This window comes from Phacochoerus africanus, chromosome 15 (genome assembly GCF_016906955.1).
Source record: "Phacochoerus africanus isolate WHEZ1 chromosome 15, ROS_Pafr_v1, whole genome shotgun sequence".
NCBI lineage: Eukaryota > Metazoa > Chordata > Mammalia > Artiodactyla > Suidae > Phacochoerus > Phacochoerus africanus.
Genome location: NC_062558.1, coordinates 3,400,062 through 3,423,344, shown reverse-complemented (window position 1 = coordinate 3,423,344; position 23,283 = coordinate 3,400,062). Strand labels below are relative to the sequence as shown.

Here is a 23,283-nt window from a genome sequence, read left to right as displayed (position 1 = left end):
AAAAAAATGTTGCTTACTCCAAATGTGTCAGCAGAGGCACTTTTCATCAAACACCATGAAAAGTCATGATAATACAGTATCACAAAAAGAAAATGACAATTTTCCAGCAGCCAAACTCACAGGCATGGAATATTATAATCTAACTGATAAAGAATTTTAAAATAACTTTTAGGAAGAAATACAATAAGCTACAAGAAAACTCAGAAAGGCAATATAATAATCTTAAAAATAAAAATAAGAAACAGATTAAAGAAAGATATTCAAAGAAAGAGATTAAAAATCTCAAAAAGAACCAGACAAAAATTCTGGAGCTGAAGAACTCAATAAATGAAATAAAGAATGTATAACAATGCATTGAAAATAGAGCAGATCAGATGGAAGAGAGAATTAGCGAGCTCAAGGACAGAAGTATAGAAATAACTCAGGTGGAAGAGGAGAGAGGACTGAGATTTTTAGAAAGAAAACCATATGAGAACTGTCTGATTCTTTTGAAAAGGCCAGCAGAAGAATGATGAGAATTCCAGAAGAATAAGGCAGGAGGATGAGGGCAGAGTTTATAAATAATACGAAGTAATAAGAAAATAAATAATAAGAAATAATACCTGAGAAATTCCCACACCTGGGGAAGGACTGAATATACAAATTCATGAAGGTGTTAGAATATCTTGTTATCTCATCACAAAAAGACCTTCTGCAAGACACATTTTAATGAAGCTGTCAAAAGTCAAATATAAATAAACAATTTTAAAGGCAGTCAGGAAAAAAAGGTATCAACCTACAAAGGTACCCCCATTAGATTTCCAGCAATACTCTATCCGAAAAAGTTATTCGTCAGATATGAAGAAGAAATAAAGCTTTTCCAAGAAAAACTGAAGCTGAGACAGTTTACCACCACTATACCTGTCTTACAAGGAATTAGAATATTGTTTTAAATAATTAGAACAATATACCAAACCCTTAAGTACAATATAAAGATTAAAGGAAAAGAGCATTAAAAATGGCTATAGATACCACAATTTGGTAATGAAAACTCAGTATAAAAAGGGACAATTTCTGACATTAAAAATATAAAAGGGGAGGAGTAAAAAGAAGCCTTTATAGATGAATGAAGATAAACTGGCATCAGCAAAAAAGGGGCTATTTTATCTATGGAGTGTTTTATGTAAACCTCATGTTAACCACAAAGCAAAAATCCAGAACAGAGACATAAACATTCAAAAGGGGGGGTGGTGAGCAAATCACCACTGAAAACCACCAACTTACAGAAGCAGACAGAAACAGCAGAAAAAAGAAACAATGGAGCAACAGAATAAGCAGGAGGCCAAAGGTAAAATGGCAGCGGTAAATTCTTATGTATCAATCATCACCCTAAATGTAAACAGATTGAACTCACCAATCAAAAGGCAGAGTGGATGGATGGATGGCTGAAAAAAACAAGGCCCAACCATATGCTCCTTACAAGAGGCTCGTTTCAGTTCTAAACACATATAGGCCCAATGTGAAAAGATGAAAGATGATATTCCAAGCAAATAGAGATGAAAAGAAGGTGGGCATAGCCATACTAGTATCAGACAAAAGAGACTTCAAACCAAAACAGGTAAGAAGAGACAAAGAAGGTTATGATACAATGATAAAGGAGCCAATACATCATGAAGATATAACAGTAATAAATATCAATGTTCCCCAAACCTGAGCACTGAAATGTATAAATATTTAATAACAGATATTAAGAGAGAAAGAGACAATAAGAGCATAATTATAGGGGACCTCAATACTCCCCTATCAGTAATGGGTAAATCATCCTGACAGAAAATCAACAAAGAAACATTGGACTTGAACCATACCCTGGGACAAATGGAGTTAATAGACATACATAGATGGTTCTATCCGACAGTGGCAGAATACACATTCCTCAGGCTAGATCGTATGATAAGTCACAAAACAAACCTTAGAAAGTTCAAGACAACTGAAATCATACCAATTATCCTCTGATAACTGACTGCAGTGATATGAAACTAGAAATCCACAACCAGAGGAAAATGGGAATATTTACAAATATGTAGAAACTTAACAACACACTTCTAAACAACCACTGGGTCAAAGAAGAAATCATAAAATAAGTAAAAAATATCTCAAAACTAAAATGAAAACACAACATATCAAATATTATGGCATGCAGCAAAAGTAGTTCTAATAGAAAAGCTTATAGCAATAAACACATTAAGAAATTAGAAAAACCCAAATAAATGGCCTAACTTTATACCTCAAGGGATTAGAAAAAAAAAAAGAAAAGAAAAACTTAAGCCCAAAGCTAGCAGAACAAAGGAAACAATGAGTTTAGGTATGAAAATAAAATAGAAACTAGAAAAACAACAGAAAGGATCAAAGAAACTAGAAGCTGCTTATGCAAAAAGATAAACATTGAAAAACCTTTAGCTATACTATGAAAAAAGTCAAATAAATAAAATTTCTAAATGAAAGAGAAGATATTACAAGTGATATTACAGAAATGCATAGAATCATATTACTCTGAACAACTACATGCCAATGAATTACACAACCTAAAGGAAAGGGATACATTTCTAGAAACACACAACCTACCACGGCTGAATCAGGAAGAAACAGAAAATATGAAAAGACCAATGAGTAAAGAGATTGAAATAGCAATTTAAAAATCTCAACACAGAAAACTATAGGACCAGATGACTTCCCTGAAGAAGCCTATTAAACATTTAAAGAAGAAGTAGCACCAATTCTCCTCAAACCTTTTCAAAATATTGCGGAGAAGAAAACACTTCCAAAATCACTGTATGATACCAAAACCAGAAAAGGACAGCACAAGAAAAGTAAACTATAGAGCAATGTCCCCAATGAACATAGACGCAAACATTCTCAAATGTACCTGCAAACTAAATTCAAGAGCACACCAAAAGAATTATTCACAAGAACCAAGTAGAATTATCCCTAAGACATAAGCAAGAATGGTCCAACATATGCACATCAATAAATACAATACATCACATCAATAAAAGGAAAATCACATAATCATTTCAATAGAGAAAGAAAAGGCATTTGACATAAAACAACATCCTTTCATGATAAAAATCCTTAACAGACTGACTATAGAAGGCCATATATGACACACCTATGGCAAAATTATACTCAGTGGAGACAAATAGAAAGTGTTTCCTCTGAGATCAGGAACAAGGCAAGAATGCCCACTTCACTAGTCTTATTAAATATAGTACTGAAAGTATTAGCTAGCATAATTAGGCAAGTCGAATTAGGCAAAATCCAAATCAGAAATGAAGAAAATGTCATTATTTGATAACGACATGATCAATATATAGAAAGTCCCAAAGAATCATCAAGAAAAAATTGTAGAAATTAATCAATAAATTTGTAAAATGGCAGGATAAAAAGTCAAAATACAGAAATAAGTTTCATTCTTTTACACTACTGATGATGTATATGAGAAAGAAAGAAAACCACCCCATTCACCATAGCATCAAAACCAAAAAAATACCTAGGAATAAATTTAACCAAGGAAGTGAAAGATCTGTACAATTAAAACTACCCCACTGCTGAAATAAATGAAAGAAGGCACAAGCAAATGGAAAGACATAAACAAAATCAAAGATATTGAAGACACAAATGTTCATAGATCCAAAGAATTAATACTGCTAAAATATCTAAAGCACTATGGAGTTCCCATTGTGGCTCAGTGGTTAACGAATCCAACTAGGAACCATGAGGTTGCAGGTTCAATCCCTGGCCTCACTCAGTGGGTTAAGGATCCAGCATTGCTGCAAGCTGGGACGTAGATCACAGATAGGGCTCGGATCCAGCATTGCTATAGCTCTTGTGTAGGCCTGCACCTACAGCTCCAATTCAACCCCTAGCCTGGGAACTTCCAAATGCTGCAGGTGCAGCTGTAAAAGTTTAAAAAAAAAAAAAATCCTAGAAGAAAATGTTAGGGAAGAAGTTTACTATATTGGTCTCAGCAATAATTTTAGGGGCATGATGCCAAAACAACAAAAGAAAAAAAAAATCAATACATAGGACTACATCAAACTCAGAAGCTTCTACGCATAAAAAGACAGAATTACCCTGTGCTATATAGTAAGTCCTTGTTACACTATTCAGTGCAGTGTAATAACCTATATGGGGCAAGAATCTGAAAAGTAATGAATCTATGTATATGTACAACTGATTTACTCTGACATACACCTGAAACTAACACAACTTTCTAAGTCCACTCTACTCCAATGAAATTTATTAATATATATATATATTTTGTCTTTTAGGGCCGCACCTGTAGCTTATGGAGGTTCCCAGGCTAGGGGTCAAATCGGAGCTGTGGCCGCCGGCATACGCCACAGCCACAGCAACACAGGATCCGAGCCGCGTCTGCGACCTACACCACAGCTCACAGCAAGGCCGGATCCTTAACCCATTGAGTGAGGCCAGGGATCGAACCCACATCCTCATGGATGCTAGTCAGGTTCATTAACTGCTGAGCCACAACAGGAACTCCCAAGATTTCTTTTAAAAAGAGAATTAATCAACAAAATGAAAAGAGAACAGACAGAATGGGAGAAAATTTTTGCATACGGTATATTGAATAAGTGGTTAATAACAAAAATACATAAAGAAATCAGTCAACTCAACAACAAAAAACGATCTTGTTAAAAAAATGGGAAGAAGGAGTAAACAGACGTTTCCCCAAAAAAGGACATCAAAATGGCCAAAAGACACATAAAAAGATGTTCAATATCAGTAATTATAGGCAACTACAAATCAAAATCACAATGATACATCACTCACACCTGTTAGAATGGCTGTCATTAAGAAGACAAGGAACAACAGATGCTGGTGAGGATTTGGTGTAAAGGGAACCCTTACACACTGTTGGTGAGAATGCAAATTATTCCAACACTATGGAAGTTCATCAAAAAATTAAAAGTAGATCTACTGTATAATCCAGTAATTCCACTTCTGAGTACATACCCAAAGAAAATGAAAATAGGATTTCGACAAATACATGCACTCCCATGTTTATCACAGTAGCCAAGATACAGAAACAGCCCAAAAGACCATCGATGGATGAATGGATAAAACATATGTGGTACATATACACAATGGAATATTATTTGGCCATGAGAAAGGAAGCTATCCTCCCATTTGCTCCAAGATGATGCTAAGAGATTATCAGAAAAAGACGAGTAGTATACGATGTCACTATATGCAAAATCTAAAAAAGTTAAACCTGTAAAACACAGAAAATAAAATGATAGTTACTGGGGATGGGGACAGGAATAAGAGTGACGGTGTTTATCGATACAAACTTGTAACAAGTAGTAAATAAACCATAATGACCTAATGAATACTATAATGAATATAGACAATAAAACTGTAATTATAGAATTATGTAATGGAATATCACTGCTTTAGCAATCATAATATATAAATGTATCAAAATAACACATTGTACACCTTAAACATACACAAGGTTGCCTGTCAAATGCATCCAATAAAAAAGTATGCAGTTTTGGAGTTCCCATTGTGGCACGGTGGTTAACGAATCCGACTAGGAACCATGAGGTTGCGGGTTGGGTCCCTGCCCTTGCTCAGTGGGTTGACGATCCGGCGTTGCCGTGAGCTGTGGTGTAGGTTGCAGACGCGGCTCGGATCCCGCGTTGCTGTGGCTCTGGCGTAGGCCGGTGGCCTGATTCGACCCCTAGCCTGGGAACCTCCATATGCCACGGGTGCGGCCCAAGAAATAACAACAACAACAAAAGACAAAAAAAAAAGTATGCAGTTTTATATTTTTCTGTTCATATACTGTTCACATGAACTACTAAAATACTAAAATACTATAATCATAAATCACATAGTTCCTTCCATAAATGTTGCTTCTATATAAGCTGCTTCACCAAGCAAGTGCTTAAGAAGTATTTCTTCAGTGAATAAATAGTCTATCTTAAAACTTTAGATGCATTTTTTATCCTGCGAGTTTCTTAATTTTCTCTCCTGAAAATTGGAGACAAAATTATGTATTTCCCTCTGTATTATATGACTGTGGAACAATTTAAAACTGCTGCACAATTTTTTAAAAAACTTGTGATGAAAGGGTTTAGATGTTCATTTGAATTTATAGGAATGTTTCTTCTAAAAGTCCATGTGACTTTAAAAATTTACACAATTTAACTAAAAAAAATTCTATACTATCATATTTGATTCATAAATATTATAACACTTGTTAACTTTTTAAGACAAAACTTAGGTTATACAAGAATTTTTTACATGATATTTGGTAATTTGGGCATTTTCCTTTTTTTTTTTTTTTTTTGGCTGTGTGCATGGCATGTGGAAGTTCCCAGGCCAGGGACTGGACTCACACCACAGCAGCAATGCAAGCCACTGCCGTGACAATGCTGGATCCTTAATCAGCTGCACCACAGAAGAATTTCAATTCAGGCATTTTCATCAGAAAAAAAAGTTAAATAACTAACATATTCCAAAGCTAACAATTCACTGCCTTATAGTAGAATGAGAAAACAGAATACACATTTTTGCGAAAAAAAATGTGTATTTGGTGCTTTGAATAATCAACTGAGGAGTTCCTACTGTGGTGCATCGGAAAGATGCGAGTTCAATTCCTGGCCTTGCTTGGTGGGTCAGGGACCCAGCATTGCCATGAACTGTGGTGTAGGTCGCAGAGGCAGCTCCCATCTGGCGTTGCTGTGGCTATGGCATAGGCCAGCAGCTGCAGCTCCAATTTGACCTCTAGCCCAGGAACCTCCACATGCCACGGGTGTGGCCCTAAAAAGCAAAAAAAAAAAAAAATCAATTGGGGGTTTCAAAAAGCTTCTCTGACTACTAATAAAAATTCATTCACGTGCTTTGTTGTGTAATTTGTATATTCGTTCCCTCTGTTCCTCTACCCGCACCCTCCTCCCACTCTCTCATCTTACTCCTTCTTCTCTTCCTTCTTTTCTCCAAGAATTTCAACAGGCGACATTTGTCAAAAAGAGGTCCTCAACTAATGGCAGCAAGCACCATCAATCTATTCAAACCACAAGTATTTGTAAAAGACCCCTTCATAAAATACTATTTTTCTCATTTTATTGGAAGGGGGAGTAACAAGACAGTAATTTCTTTGTAGAGCTCCAAGAATGTATACAAAACAGATAGGGGAGAAATTTTTTTATATTATAGAATTTGGATTCAAATGACACTTAAAGGTTTAATACAATTACTTCCTAATAAATATTCTCTGGTTTAAGCCACTGAGGTATACTGTCATAATACAGTACTGTCAATGTAATGTTTACTTCAAAATTATTTAAATTTAAATAGCGACAGTTCACTGAAAACTCATCTCTCTGCCCAAAAAATTTCCATAAAAAATCATTTTGTTTAATTGTTCATGTTTATTCAAAAGTATAGCCCACTGCTGTTACACAAGCGGAAAATTCAATCATTTTAGGAAGTTGTGTGTACATACATTTATCAAGTAAATGCAGAATCAGATTACTATCGAATAAAGCAGTGCATCCTTAGATATCACATTAGATACATGTATAAAGATAAAACATCTATATGATATTCTTTTCTACAGGTGCAACTCAACATTTCTTTAAAAATTTATCTGAAAAGGGTGTCTTCTTATATGTTTATCTCTACTAACCTTTCAAGCTGTGCTGGTATACTATACTCATGTCAAACAGAAGGCAAAATGTTTTAATTCAATAGTACATAGAAATTCACAGAATTTTCTGAATTATATCAGGTATGGAAATTCTTTTCTTTCATAAACCTGAATATATCTATACCATATAAAAGACTACATATAAGCATTATATAAAACTTAGAACTTAAAATTAATTTATGAAATATACAATCTGGAGTTCCCTTGTGGCACAACAGGTAAGGATCCAGCATTGTCACTGCAGCAGCATGTGTCGCTGCTATATGGCTCGGGTTTGATCCCTGGCCCAGGAACTTCACATGTTTCTAGTGCAGCCAAAAAAAAAAAAAAAAAAAGATACAAATCTGCTAATCTCAAAGGAATTTCTATTTTTATGGAAAATGCATTATAAAATCCAATTTGCATTCTATTTAAAAATCTGAGAAATAGCCAAATGTTTAATCACTCACAGAAAAATGCTGGTTTCAGTTTATCAGTCAGCAACAATAATGGTTGAAACATTCTAAGTATATTAGTAAGATGTTAAAAGCATGAATTAAATTGTGCCACAGCAATCCACCCAGGGCCTATTCATCATGCTTTACTGCTACCATGGATAAGGTCCCGCAGGCCATAAAAAAAAAAGTAGATTACGCTAAAAAAAAAAAAATCCACATGCATAAATAAACTCATTCACCCATTCTAAAGTACAAACATACTTTCTTTGTTTAACCAAGAATACTCTCAATATCAGATGAAAAAGCACTGAATAAATAAATATGCAATCATATTAAAACATGAAACAGAAAAGATGACTTTTTTTTGAAGAGGAAAATTAGTTTCATGATTTTTGAACAGCATACCAAATAACACATTTATCTTCTACTGATCATCCTATTTGTAACACAATACTTAATCTCAATTTTTAAACAATGTCTAAGGTTAAATTTTACTTATTTCTCAAAGAAGAGAGGTTTTATGCTCCCTCTTGATCCTCTCCACACAGGTGTTACTTAGATTTAGATAATAGTTTCTAGTTAAAAAGTTATTTTCCTTCAGAACTTGATTCCTACATTTCTTTTTACTTCTCGTATTACTGCTCTGCTGAAGTCAAACTATTTCCATTTCTTTACAGCAAATCAGTTAATATCATTATTTTTGGTGGTTTAAAATGTGCCCATATTTCTAGGTGTGGCTTTTTTTTAATTATTGTTTTCCATTCATTTAATTCAGCACATGAGCTTTCATATTTGTGTCACCTTATGAATCTGACTAGTATCCACAAAGACGCAGGTTCAATCCCTGGCCCCGCTCAGTGGGTTAAGGATCCAGCATTGCCATGAGCTGTGGTGTAGGTTGCAGATGTGGCTGATCCTGCATTGTGGTGGCTGTGGTGTAGGCTGGCAGCTGCAGCTCCAATTAGACCCCTAGCCTGGGAACTTCCACATGCCACCACTGTGGCCCTAAAAAAGGGCAAAACAAAAAACAAACAAAAATATCTGACAATCTGTATTGATGGTCAGATACTATACGTCTTAGAAGACTCCATAAAAAAACAGCCAGATAACAAGAAATATATGTTTCAGAGGCATATGGTCTTGATGTGGGGAGTCCTTCTCAGTTAATGGAAAAATATATAAAACTGAAAGAACTTAAAGGTGCTGATGACAAGTTAATCCAAACACCTAAATCTGAAAATCTTTATAATTCAGAGACATATGATATTACAGAAAGCCAAAACACGTCAATGTACTGTTAGAGTATCCGATCCTGCATCATAGGCTTCTTTTAATGTTCTTATTTTGTAATACTGTCTTAATCTCACACTATTAGAAATGACACTTTGGATATTGGAAATAGCCAGTAAAAATGCCTTTCCCTAAAATTGCTCATCTGGTTAGTCTGCCCAAAGTCATGAACCAAAGTGGCATTTCTGATTTTACACTTGAGGTTAACAGGAGTAATGATATTGGCTAAAATTCACTGAGGACTTACTATATTCCAGGCATTATTTACATATATGAATTAATCTTCATAAGAGGTCTATGAGATGGGTTGTGGTTATTATTTATATTTTTAGAGATGAGGAACCTGAGACACAAAAAGTTAAGGAAATTACCCCAGATCACACAGCCGGCACTAACTTCTTATAGAAGCAGAATTCCAACCCAAACACCCCTCTCACAGCCACTCCACTGCCTGTCTGAAAGTGTGATTCATTACATTAGCACATTTAGTTGAATTTTATGGCTTTATGCTATTTGAAAGAGTGCTATTGGAATCATCTTCATATGTGTACCTCCACTGGGTCCCTTCTGCATAATTCTGAAAAGAGAAAAAAAATTTCATTTGGAAATAGAGATATTCTTTAAGTGATAGCATGTGCATGTTGTCATGGCCTTGAGCGAGTGAGTCAGAAAAATTCCCAAAGATGATGATGTGGTTGGCAATTATGACCAACCACAAACAGACTCACAAATCCCCCAGCCTGGGGAGACAGGGGCAGGGAGGGAGGCAGAGGCAGTCAGGTCTGAGGGCACAACAGGAGTTTCCTCTTGACCTTGCAGGTTCCTAGACACAGAGTCCACGGCTACCACTCCCAGAGGGGGCTCTGACCCAAATGAATTTAGCCTCATGGGTCCAGGGAAAGAACTGGACACCTACGCCAGTGTGCAATGGCCACTTGTCCACCTGCATATCCTCTGCCCGGAGGTGCAGCCAGCCTTCCCCACCTGGACTAGATGTTGCTTCAAGCATCAACTAGGCTTGTGGAAAATGTCAATTACATCCTGGTTCCAGGCACCTCTATTTCGGACCCTGAATATGGAGCCTGGCTCAGATCAAACTTGATCAAGATCTCCCCAGATACGGTCCTCTTATCTAATAACACCTACAGGAAGGCCTCCTCTTTGCAGTTTGTTGGTCTTTGTTAGTCCTATGACACCTAGTGTTTTCAACCTCTCCCTCACGGCTTCCTAGCAATTCTTTAGAATAGGCACCTTGATTTTTATTAAAGCCTTGGGACAGAAATGATGTCAGGCGTTTTGTTACTGAAGTAAAATAAAACATTCCAAATCAGCCAATAGATCCTTCCACGAACAAATCAGCTGGCTGGGAGAGAGTTCAAGGAAGGCCACTCACGTGAAAAGTCCCTTTTTATTGGGCCACCTAAAAAAATGATTATAAAATGCCCAGTGGGACACCCACAGGTCCTCCAAATACTTTCAAGATAACGTATTTCAAATATATTAATTCCTTCATTTATTTGGTATTTACTAAGTACCATCGACAGAGCACTGCAGGGACAAAGAAGCATGATTCTGTTTTCAGGAAGTTTAAAATCTAATTAAGGAGAAAGACACATAACCAACCATCTGTTATACGAAGCAGATGAGAGCCTGAAAGCTAGTACTTTTCATAATAGATGTTAAACTAACTACCTAAGTGGATGGTGCATCTTGCTTTCCTGTCCACGTGGTGCAGACAGAACACCCAGGCAAGGATCAAGCTGCAATCACTTCCTGGCTCCATCCCTGGTCTGGAGAAGGCCACACCCTACCCCCGTCACAGTTGCTGGGTAAGAACAGTCACAACACAGCTGACATAGTGAAAGTCAGATCTGGGGATCTTCCTGGATGTTTTGGGAAAGAGAATCATCCACTTTTTTTCTTACCCAACAAATATGTCTTAAGAACACACCACCTGGGAGTTCCCGTCGTGGTGCAGTGGAAACGAATCCGACTAGGAACCATGAGGTGGCGGGTTCGATCCCTCGCCTCCCTCAGTGGGTTAAGGATCCAGCGTTGCTGTGGCTGTGGTGTAGGCCAGCAGTTGTAGCTCTGATTGGACCCCTAGCCTGGGAACCGCCATATCCTGCGGGTGCGGCCCTAAAACCAAGAAAAATAAATTTAAAAAATTAGAATACAGCATCTGCCAGAACCACACCTGTGCTCTGGGGATTAAGGGATGGGAAAAACAAGAAAAAAGAAAAAGGAAATGTCTGCTTTCTTGGAGCTCAGCATGAGGGAATAAACAAATAAGGTTGTGCTTCATGCTTCAGGTTGATAAAAGCCAAAGTCCAAACAGAGGAAAGCATTTTCTCTGTTACTGTGACTGGACAGGTTGACCTTGGTCATGGAGCTGCCAGGCAGATTGTTATCGGGGCATTAAGCCAACGCAAGGAAGACAGAGCTGAATGATGAAGAGAAGCTGACCCGATGGCATTGCCTCACTGGATCTAACCTTGCCTGAAATGAAATGCTGTGAACCGACAATTTCTCCTTTTAAGTCCCTTGCCAACACTCCAATCATTGACACTCTTTAACATTTGTTATTCCAGGAGTTCCCGTCGTGGCTCAGTGGTTAACGAATCCGACTGGGAACCATGAGGTTGTGGGTTCGATTCCTGGCCTTGATCAGTGAGTTGAGGATCCGGCGTTGCCGTGAGCTGTGGTGTAGGTTGCAGACGAGGCTCGGATCCCGAGTTTCTGTGACTCTGGCGTAGGCCGGTGGCTACAGCTCCACTTTGACCCCTAGCCTGAGAACCTCCATATGCCGCGGGAGCAGCCCTAGAAATGGCAAAAAGACAAAATAAATAAATAAATAATAAAACATTTCTTATTACTCCACATATACTCAAAGAACCATTAAGTCCTGTTCTTTGGGTGCAGGGTCCTTTCTTCATTCTCACTGCCATCCTCCCACTTCATTCCCTCCTACACCTGGGAAAGGGACTGACAGTGGAAGACCTCAGATGGGGATGGAGCCCACAGGACACAGTGAAGGAGGAAGGGCACCTCCCTGGTCGGCCAAATCCTTGCGGTCATTCAGCATCACAGTCAAGGAGTTCCTATCGTGACTCAACGGAAACAAATCTGACTGGCATCCATGAGGACGCAGGTTCGATCCCTGGCCTTGCTTAGTGGGTTAAGGATCTGCCGTTACCATGAGCTGTGGTGCAGGTTGCAGACACGGCTCAGATCCTGCGTTGCTGTGGCTGTCGTGTAGGCCAGTGGCTACAGCTCTGATTCGACCCCTAGCCTGGGGATCTCCATATGCCACGGGTGCAGCCCTAAAAAGACAAAAAAAAAAAAAAAACAGCATCACAGTCATCGTCCAGCCAAGAAAACGGAGGAAGCTGCTCATGGATTCTCTGGGTCTGTGGATGCTGGAGGGTTGGGGAGGGAAGGCTTGGGTGGCGGGGAGCAACCCAGCTTCATCCCTCGAGAACTGGGACTATGATGAATAGTACAACACATGTCCTTCTCATATTCAAATGCACGCTCGCCTTCCCACTCCGCTTGCTTCACCTTGCAACAATATTCATGAGGAAAAGGATCCTTTTCTAGCCAAACACGCAGCCTGTCTTCCAACAAGTGAATCCTATCACCTATAAGAAGAACAAGGGCTGCCGCACCACAGTGATGCAAATCTCCCAAAGATCAGGTTTATGGGTTTCTGACAGTAGATCCGTAGTTCATCATAACAAAGATAATAAATTATTATGATCGAAAACTTTCTCACAATCTGGAAAATCAACAATTTGTTTCTTAACCTTGTTCAAAATAGACCATTTGACTTTCTTTAATAGGTATGTGACTCTGAGATCTGTCCATGCTACTGTATTCTATGCCTGAAAATAATTTTTTCGGAAATGTTCCTTGTAACTTTAAGAAAGCAAAGAGTAATTTGGTGTTTGCTCCTTTAAATTCTCTTAAACATACCTCAACTCAACTCTATTCAACACATCCTCCTTCAGCACCCCCCCTTTTTAGCCCCTTGCACACGATAGAAAAGGATGTGCTCTGAAATGTCAAGGCTCACAGATTTTCTTATCAGAACTTCCATGAATCAACACAAACAACATTGCAGAGAAGCCCAAGAAACACACAGAGCAGCTCACTAGCTCGGTGACATTACATAGCTATTTATATTTTCTCTGTATGTTGTATTACTTTTTTGTTTTTGTTTTTGTTTTTTGCTTTTTAGGGCCGTGCCCATGGTATACAGATGTTACCAGGCTAGGGGTGGAATCTGAGCTACTGCTGCCAGCCTATGCTACAGCCATAGCAACGCAGGATCCAAGCTGCACCTGTGACCTACACCACAGCTCAGGGCAACGCTGGATCCTTAACCCAATGAGCGAGGCCAGGGATCGAACCCGCAACCTCATGGTTCCTAGTCAGATTCGTTTCCACTGCGTCACGATGGGAATACTTTTAATATAGCAATGTCCTTGTTCTCAAGTGTCTAAACATCAAAGACACAGCAGATATAAAGCTATATGACAGATCCTTAATTTTGATAATCTCCAAAGATTTGAACAATATGTCTATAGACATATTGTTTTTATTAAGCCAGCCAAATCTGAGACCTTAAAACAGTTAACAGTTCTTAAAATATTTTCTTCCATAATAGAAGTTTTGATTAAAATGGCTTTCCTTGACCTGAATCAAATTACTGAATTATTTCCTCATGCTAATTGGATTCCCTTTATTGTATCTACTGACCTTTAAATCAAAATCCTACCAGCCATTCCTAAGTACTATATTAACAGGAACCAGAATCTGGAAAGGCCTCAGAGGCAGGTTAAGTGTTGCCCGTTCTGATGGTGGCTGCATACCAATACCCTAGAACAAAAAATCACCTCAGGCCTGCCACGGCAGGAGTTTCCACTGGGGTTCAACTGGGGTCAGCGCAGGTGTCCTTGTATTTCTTGATTGCTCAAATGCCCAGAAATCCAAACTAGAGAATATCCATTTTGCATAGTAGCAAAGACAAAAAAGCTCAATCCCACATAACTGGATTGTCACCTAATCCAGGACATGCCTCTCTTCTAACTGTAGACAATCGTTTTTCATTCATTCAGCGACTCTCGATGCCCAACCAGCCTCCTCCCAGGGACACAACATATGTGCACACAAACAATGATGATTCTGTCACCTCTCCTACCAATTCAACCCCTCCTCAAACTCCTCAAAATAGGACATTGAGCTTAACTTTATCAAGCCCTTTGGTTGCCTGAGGATTTATATACGTGAAAGTAAACAACGAATTACAGCCTTGAGAACTGCAGGAGGTACCTGATTTTATGTCTCAAGACATCAAGGCATTCTTGCATTCATCCAAGCAGTAAATTCACTGCTTGTTCCTAAACTCCGGAGAAATCTTCCACTGGGTCTTGAACACCCCAAGTAATGAACTGATACTGAATGCAGCATGTCCCTTAGGTCTAAGCCACAGCGTTAAGTGGCTACCGAGGTTATTGAAACTGCCACAGATTCTAAACAAGGCTCACCAGCCCTGTCCTTCCACAGTGGTCCAGCGTACATGGGACATAAAAACTCCTTCTCCACAGGGGACAACCACTAATGCAAGTAAAGGAACCACAAGTGATACGGTACCTGAAAGGCACATCTCAATAAAACTTAGGAACATGCAAATGTAAATATCTGATTTACCATTTACCATAACCCTAAAATGAACCATCTGAAAATACCACAATTGCCAGTTTAAAAAAAGCAAACTTTGTTTATGTTTCTTTCTACGAGTCACCTATAACTGACACACCCTCCATGAGTACCTTATCCTGAAGTACTATGGAGTAAAAAACAATAAAAACTGCAAGAGTTCTGGTTGCTCAGCAGGTTAAGATGCTGACTAGTATCCATGAGGATGCCGGCACAATCCCTGGTCTCGCTCAGTGGGTTAAGGATCCAGCGTTGCCGTGAACTGAGGTATAGGTCGAAGCAGCAGCTCAGATCTGACCTTGCTGTGGCTGAGGCATTGGCAGGTAGCTGCAGCTCCGATTCAACCTCTAGCCTTGGAACTTCCATATGCTGCAGGTGCAGCCCTAAAAAGACCAAAAAAAAAAAAAAGCTGCAATCCAAATAAGAAATATCATTTTTTTATTTGTAATTAACAATCTTGGAAGGAGCTTCTTTTTTAATCAATCCATCAAATAGGTATGTGTTTAAATAAAAAGTATACAATTTCTAATTTTAAACTACTTAAAATATCAAATGTTTTATGCTTCAATTATACTTCATACCAGTACATGGAAAATACCCATTATGTAGAAACTAAGGGGGATATTTTTCCTTTTGAATGAGAACCAGACTCCCTGTTTTGTTGAAAAGTAAAGTTTCCAGTGAGCCAGAAAGGAAATTTACTGTAAAGCAACAACCAAACTAAGCACTTACATTATCACACAACCTTATGTGTATTCCTACCAGTTAGGTACAATCTTTGTTTCAAAGCATTATTTTCAAAAAGTGAAAAACAAAACACACATATGGAACAAATGCATGCCAGAGATTTATAAACTCATTAATGACTGACCTAGTAAAAGAGCATTTTGAGAAACCAGGAATTGACATGCATTTATAAAAAAACATTAGAATGAGATTGCTACTTCACATAAAAACTGACCAATGTCCTACCAGGCAATCTGGGAAAAAAAAAAAAAAAAAAAGTCAATTTCAGTGTCTAAACACTAATCAAATAGTTAAAAACCAAGTCAGACTTGGGCGTATTTCTAGATCATATGGGCCAAGTCATCAATGTTCCTGCCCAATGTCAAAAGGTCACACTGTCATACCCTTGTTTTGCAGTACTTACGAGTTGTGTTAGCACATAGAATTTCGCCTTACGCCATAGAACTCGAACTAGAAAAAAAAGGTATGATATTTGGAAGGAACATGTTACATATGGTCTAATACCTTTCAGAAACAGGCAAACCTAAATAATATAGTTGTTAAAAGTTATTCAATGTGAAGCAACAGGCACCTCGAGTGATCAGCATCACGGCAGGCCACAGGTGGCAGGTGGAGTGAGGGAATTTCAGGAGCTACTCCAAAGAACTTTGTATGTTGAAGCCAAGCCTTCAAAGGCTCTAAGAAAGTGGGGAGAAGATCCAGAGGTTAAGTTCATATTTGTTTTTTCAGGATTAGAATTAGAATTACTGGTACACCCAGGCTCTATTCATCCCAAATTGTTTGAGCTCGTTTATACTGTTATATTCAAATTCTGATTTTGATTTAATGGAAAAAATTCAACTTAAAATTTGCTCAGTTAACTGAGATTGTGGTTAGTGAACATGTCCTTTTATTTAGTACTTTTGAATGATTATTTTTCCCCCAAATAAGCTCCAAGAAGCAGATTTTGTTGAGCTCCAGTCTTCTCCCCAGAACACACTTTCAGGGTTGGGAGGGTCACCGATAATGTGTCTTTAGAATCATTTTGTTTATCTATTTGCGTAAAGAGTCTCCCCAAATTGCACACGTTTCAGGGCCCCCAAAACCCAGCTCTATCCTTGCCTGTCACTATGTGTTGGTAGTCACTTGGACTTTATAAGTTTTTTTGGACAAAGAAATGTCATTTTCTCTAAGTTTTCAAAAATACCCTGACCTCAGTATTGCTGGGAAGTTTATTCAGATATGATTTTTTTGAGGTTTAACTGTTCAAAATTTTTAAAAATAGACTTTTAATTAATTTATTTGTGTTTTATTAATGTATAGGTGATTTCAAACATGACTTTTTTAAAAGGTCTGTTTACTAGTCTGTTGAAGGGTCTTTCCAGAAAGTCCAAGTTCCAGTGCTTATTAAAGCACTTCTCTCTATGTTCTATGCTCATTTTTTCTCCAACACGTTTCCCTGCATCACAAATGGATTCCCTGGTTCGTGCACCTGCTCCAGGGGCACATCCTCTGACAGGCTTCCTTCCTAAACCAGGAACATATTACATATGGTCTACTGCCTTTCAGAAATAGGCAGACATAAATAATTCAACCTACATATGCAACCGAAATACTGACATTTTCTTTTTTCTTTTCTTTTTTTCTTTCTACAGACACATCCATGACATATGGAAGTTCCCAGGCTAGGGGTCAAATCAGAGCTGCAGCTGCAGCCTACACCACAGCCACAGCAACACCAGATCCAAGCCACATCTGCAACCTACACCACAGCTGGTACCAATGCCACTGTGTAAGGCCAGGGGTTGAATCTTCATCCAGGGACATTGCTGAGTCCTTAACCCGCTAAGCTACAAAGGGAGTTTCATTTTTTTTTTCTGACATTTTCTTATTCAGATTATATATCCCTTCTTCACCTCCAAAGATCTGAAAATTCATAAAGAAATAACAGATTCACGGGGATAATCCTGAGCACAGAACTTACTCTAGACAAACACTAAACACACTATTGAGGCAAAGAGAAGCCTGAACCAATGAAATCATCAGCAGGATTTTAGTCCATATTAACCAAAGTGAAAAATTCTTTATGGACCATATTGTCTTAGCTCAAATGGCATTACTTGAGTTTGATTATGTGCTCACTTAGCAATAAAGTATACTAATGATACTTAGCAAACAATTACAAAATCTGTGTCCATTGAAATGACAAGATTTTTTGAAAAACAAAATACTTGAGAAGAGACATATAATAAACACACTATTAGACATTCACTTAAATTCATGTGATTTTATACTTCTTAGAGGTTGTAACATTAATGTTCAGTTCCTCCATTTTGCATGCATATATTTTTATACTAAATCCTTAAGGTTAATCATGTTATTGGGTTAGGATAATTTATATACCACAAGTGTTTCACTATGATACAATACTATGCATATAATTTTTATTTTAGAAGAATAATATTGTGTGATAATTTCTCATAGAGGGCTATACTAATAAGCTTTCATTAAAAATGATAGAGTAACACTTTAGCACATAAGGAAGTCAGTGCTCCAATGAAAAAGAAGGTTCAAATCTAATACAGATCTTCAAATTGAGGTGGTAAGATATGTATTGCCTAGATCAAGCATTATGTATTAAATGAGGTTATGGGTTTGTTTCCATTGTTGGCCAATAAAAGGAGTTTGATCTGCACCCCAAACCACAGGCAGAGACCTATCACTCCTAGAACAGTGATTCAAACTCTATGCTCCACCTGTCATGGGCCAGAAATATCTTTTTTTTTTTTTCCTTGCAACATGAATTGCACTTTTGACAGAGGAAGGAAACAAAAGGAAGCATCTAGAGAAAATTACAAGTATTGAGATTTAACAAAGTGGGAATGAGTGGGTCATACTCACTAAATTGAATCCCTGGGTCTACAAATGACATCATTTATATCAAATATCACCATCGATGGCTGAAATGTCTAACACAGGCTTCAGTCCTTCTTTTCAGTGGCGAGTGGGGATGGGGAGGACAGCAGCTACTAGCCATAGCCTGCACTTTACTTATATGAGGAAAACAATTCAGCGGAAAATTAACTTCCAATTGTGTTGTTCCTAAACCAAAAAAGAGTGAACATGCAATCCAGGAGACAGATTTACAACACTAAATATGCAATCAAAATCCTGACATCTCTTGGGAGTTCCCATTGTGGCTTGGCCGGTCATGAACCAAACTAGTATCCATGAGGAAGCGGATTCCATCCCTGGCCTCGTTCAGTGGGTTAAGGATCCAGCACTGCTGTGGGCTGAGGCATAGGTTGCAGACATGGCTCAGATCCAGTGTTGCCATGGCGTGGCATAAGCTGGCAGCTGCAGCTCCAACTCAACCCCTAGCCTGGGAACCTCCATGTGCCACAGGTGCAGCCCTAAAACAAACCAAACAAACAAACAAAAAAAAAAAACTTCTTATACAAATTATATCTCTTCTTCCTCCTCAAAGACCTGAAAATTTTGTAAAGAAATAGTAAGTTCACAGGGATTATCCTAGAGCAGAAAGCTACTGGCTTCTTTCATTTGTGGTTCATGGTAGGAAGCAAGCAAGCCATCCACTGTCTCCACAACTTCTAGACAACAGGACACTAGCCTGGGATCTATCTCCTAACTTTCCTCTTGAGTTCCACCAAAGAGAACAGCTCCATTAGAATTACACTCTCACCTTGACTAAATACAAAGGGTTCTAGAAGGGAGAACCAAGTGGTGGTTCACAATCTTTAAAGATCAGGTCCTAGGCCATATTTTGGTCCTAGGCCATTCAACTTGCTTCATCTTCAGAAAGACAGAGAATATAGAGAAGAAGAAGAAGAAGAAGAAAAAAAAAGCCTATGCTTTTGGCCATTTAGAAACATGACTCTCCTTGTGCAGAGGCCTCCAGACTCAAAATTTTCCATTAATTACAAAGATTCATGTCAAAACCAGTGTGATCTCTGAGATGTCAAATGGTTCACACAAGTCCTGTATCTTGAGAGAATATGTCATATCAGAACCTCACCCAGGCAGACCCCTCAACCCCCATCTGACTGATTGACTATTGAAAACTAACTGTAAATCTAGTAAAAATGTCACTGGATCCTTTGGGGGGAAAGATCTTTATCTTTTTAAAAGTTATGTGCAGTTCTCATTATTTTCTTATTGGGGCTTAAGAATATTTCATATTTGTTAGTTTTAAAGTCTAATCTGAAAGGATCATTTGAATTCTTAAAATACTCCTTAGGAAAAAAATGGTGAGCCAGAGAAAAGTTGATTAATGCTGATATTCATGATTTCTTGCTCATAGCCTCGAATCCATCCTGCTGGCAAAATTCCTCTTTAGAATTTCTCAAATGATGAGGCAGGACTAAAAAAAAAAATCCTTCTACCTTGACGTAAGTAATAAGTTTCAAATATATCTTTGAAATACCTTGATTATATAGACATAGACGCATGTAAACAAACACCTCCCAAATAGCCAAGAGTTAAGGAAAAACCCAATTGATCAAATTAGCTAATGTAGCCTATAATGAGATTCATTCACCATTACTTCTACTGCTGCAAACGATACTGTCAAAGGAGACTGCCAAGAAATTTTCAAATGCATTTTGTGTGGCATCTATGCATCCAGTCTGCAGTCATTTAAATACATACTTGACACTTGGACAACTATAAGAGCCGTCTTAGTGGAGATCTTGAACTCGACTCTAGTATCTAAAATGTTCTTAGCAATGCATACCTACACAGGTACTTTCACCTTACTGAACTTTTAATAGGAGTACTAAATGGATCTAAATAGAGGCTGAAAAGTGAAAGCTAGCATTGTCATTTGAAGAGTCAGCCAGAGACCCAGACTGACTGAGCTTAAAGACACATCCAATTCAGACAAGAATATCTGCATGGATATTCAGACACAGAGCATCTCAGAGCATGTGACTCCTACAAAGGACGGTCAGTGCGTAGGACCTGATAGCTCTGGGCACTTCAGGAAATAAAATACAAACAGAAAATAAAGAAATATCAAAACAACTTGCCTTGATAATATTCTGTAATCACAACTAAGGAAACAAAAAAGGCAGCATAACACTCTGCTTCCCTTATAAGGGAAGGATTTTCAGAGCTACGTTTCCTTTAAGTAAGAGTGACCTCCAGTGACTTTTCAGTTGCACCTCAGTGTACTATGTTAAATTATTCTCCAATTCTTTTATACTACCAAACCATTTAGTACTAGCCATTTTTAGCTTCTGAGCAAAGTGACAAATGCTCTACTGCAGGACCTAAGGATTTTACGTAAATGCCCCATTTCAACTAATTCATGGAAGTTGTGCACAAAGCTAAATTAAAAATTGTGTCTGAAACACAGGGCAGTATTAGCTTAGAGGAGACTCAGGCTCATTTTTAGGAGTGACACTCACACAATAAATGAGCTAATACTAAGTTATGACCACACAAAATCATCACAGCCTCAGGGCATATATGGATGAATGTGTGAAAGGGTTACTTCATTTGTATGAAATGCTTTTCACTTGAGCACAAACTTCCTGGTGATGGCAGAGTCCCCCCACCGACCTACTCCCACCCCCACCCCCACCCCCACCCCCACCCCTGCACCAGCCAAATCTGGATACCCAGCAGCAAGGTGAGTTCCTAAACATGCCTAACACTTTCTTGAAATGCATACCAGCTTGCCCTACTCCCTACAACCTGATTTTTCAAAAATTCGTAAAGGGGATGGAGTGGGAAGGGAGTGCAAGGGGGGCAGGGGGCGGGACGTTCATAAAACCCTGCAAGGAAAGAAAAGCCTTGTGATGGAGATTTCAATCTAAATAACACTTGGAAAACTTTTTTCTGATTTCCAAATTAAAATGCCCTGAGGTCTGCTTAATCCACTTGGCTAGCGTCTTTAGATCAGACTCATAGTGCTAGCCCAGAATTGAGAGGTTATTCTGTCCTCACTGAACCAACAAAATCAGAAACAACAGCATACCAGAAAAGACAAGCAGGTACACTTGCAAATAAATCTGAATGGCAAGTTATGTTTTTCCTTTAAGCAAAACCCATCTACTTTTTTAAACATTTATTTTATTGAGGGATAGTTGATTTAACAATGTTGTGTTAATTTCTGCTCTACAGCAAAGTGATTCCGATATATATAATATATGCTCTATATATTCTTTATCAGATTATTTTCCATTATGGTTTATTACTGAGTATTGAATATAGTTCCCTGTGCTATACGGTGGGACCTTATTATTTATCTATTTTATATATAGTTTGCATTTGCAAATCCCAAACTCCCAAAAGCCCTCTCTACTTTGGAGGGGTCTATTCTTCACCGTAATTTTGGGGACTATGCAGATTACCCGTCTGGGGTCTGCTGCCGAGCCCGCGCTGGCAGCGCCTGAGTTCTGGGTACGCGATTCCGCAGAGCGCCAACTGCAAACATCTACGCTAATGCAGGACCCGGCCAGGTCAGCCAGGGACTTCCTTTCTGACATAATTCCTACAAAATACATTTACACTAAAAAGAAATAAATGACCACATTGGCATGCTCCTCTCTCCTCATCCCACGTTATTCTCTCTCAGGTCTCTATATCAATATTCTCATGCTAATTTTAGGTTTTACTAGAACTTGAGCTTTCTCAATGACTATTCAAAACAACACAGGATTCAGCTCACAGACAAAAAGAAAAAAAAAAAGTCAAAACAGGCTTTGTGTATTCTAGACTTGACAAGTGGAAAAACCATTCCAAACCATCCTACCCAAGCGTTGGGACTTTCCGATGTTTTTAAAATGCCTCATTTTCAGAAACATGCCAGCGATTCCATTTGTAAAAATCAGTTATTAAACACACACACACCCCGAAATTCTATGTCGTTAGTGTAAGTTTTAAAAGATTTGCTGTACTCACAAGTATTGCCTGCTGCTAATGTGCTCCAGGGCTGAGCAGACAAAAGAGCGAGCATCCTGAGAAAGGCTCCCGCGACAGGGTCCATGTTCACAGTCTCCTGGGCTCCCCCACCCCAAAACCCAAGGTGTCCAGGCAGCTGCTCCGAGCTGGAGTCTGCCGGATCCCTCCCTCTCAGGGTCGCCAGCGCTCCCTCCTCCTCGCCCTGCGAACCCGCGCAACCGGCAGGGCGGGAGCCCCAACCCACAGCCACACCCCCACACCAACCGCCCACCCGTTCCAGCCGCGCTAAGAGCTCCGCGCGGCCCCGGGCGCCTCTGGCGGTGGCGGGCGGAAGTGCGAGTCAGATCGGGGAAGGCGGTCACCCTGCGCTCCTGCAGTTGCTGGGAGGACGCTCTGGATCCGCGGTCCTAGTTCCTTCACCTGCCGTTTTCCCACTCTCGACAGATGAGCCGTTTAGTGAACTTTCGG

The 23,283-nt window shown here is 38.8% G+C and overlaps 1 protein-coding gene across 3 annotated transcripts in view; it reads right to left on the bottom strand.

The window, feature by feature from the left end:
* Positions 1-23,023, bottom strand: part of LOC125116656 (contactin-associated protein-like 3) — a 200,478-nt gene extending 177,455 nt beyond the window's left edge. For all 3 annotated transcript variants that reach the window (XM_047762089.1, XM_047762091.1, XM_047762090.1), the window contains exon 1: positions 22,816-23,023. In XM_047762089.1, coding sequence (XP_047618045.1) covers positions 22,816-22,900 — 85 coding nt within the window. In that variant the 5' untranslated portion in view covers positions 22,901-23,023. The remainder of the gene's footprint in view (positions 1-22,815) is intronic.
* Positions 23,024-23,283: the final 260 nt, after the last annotated feature.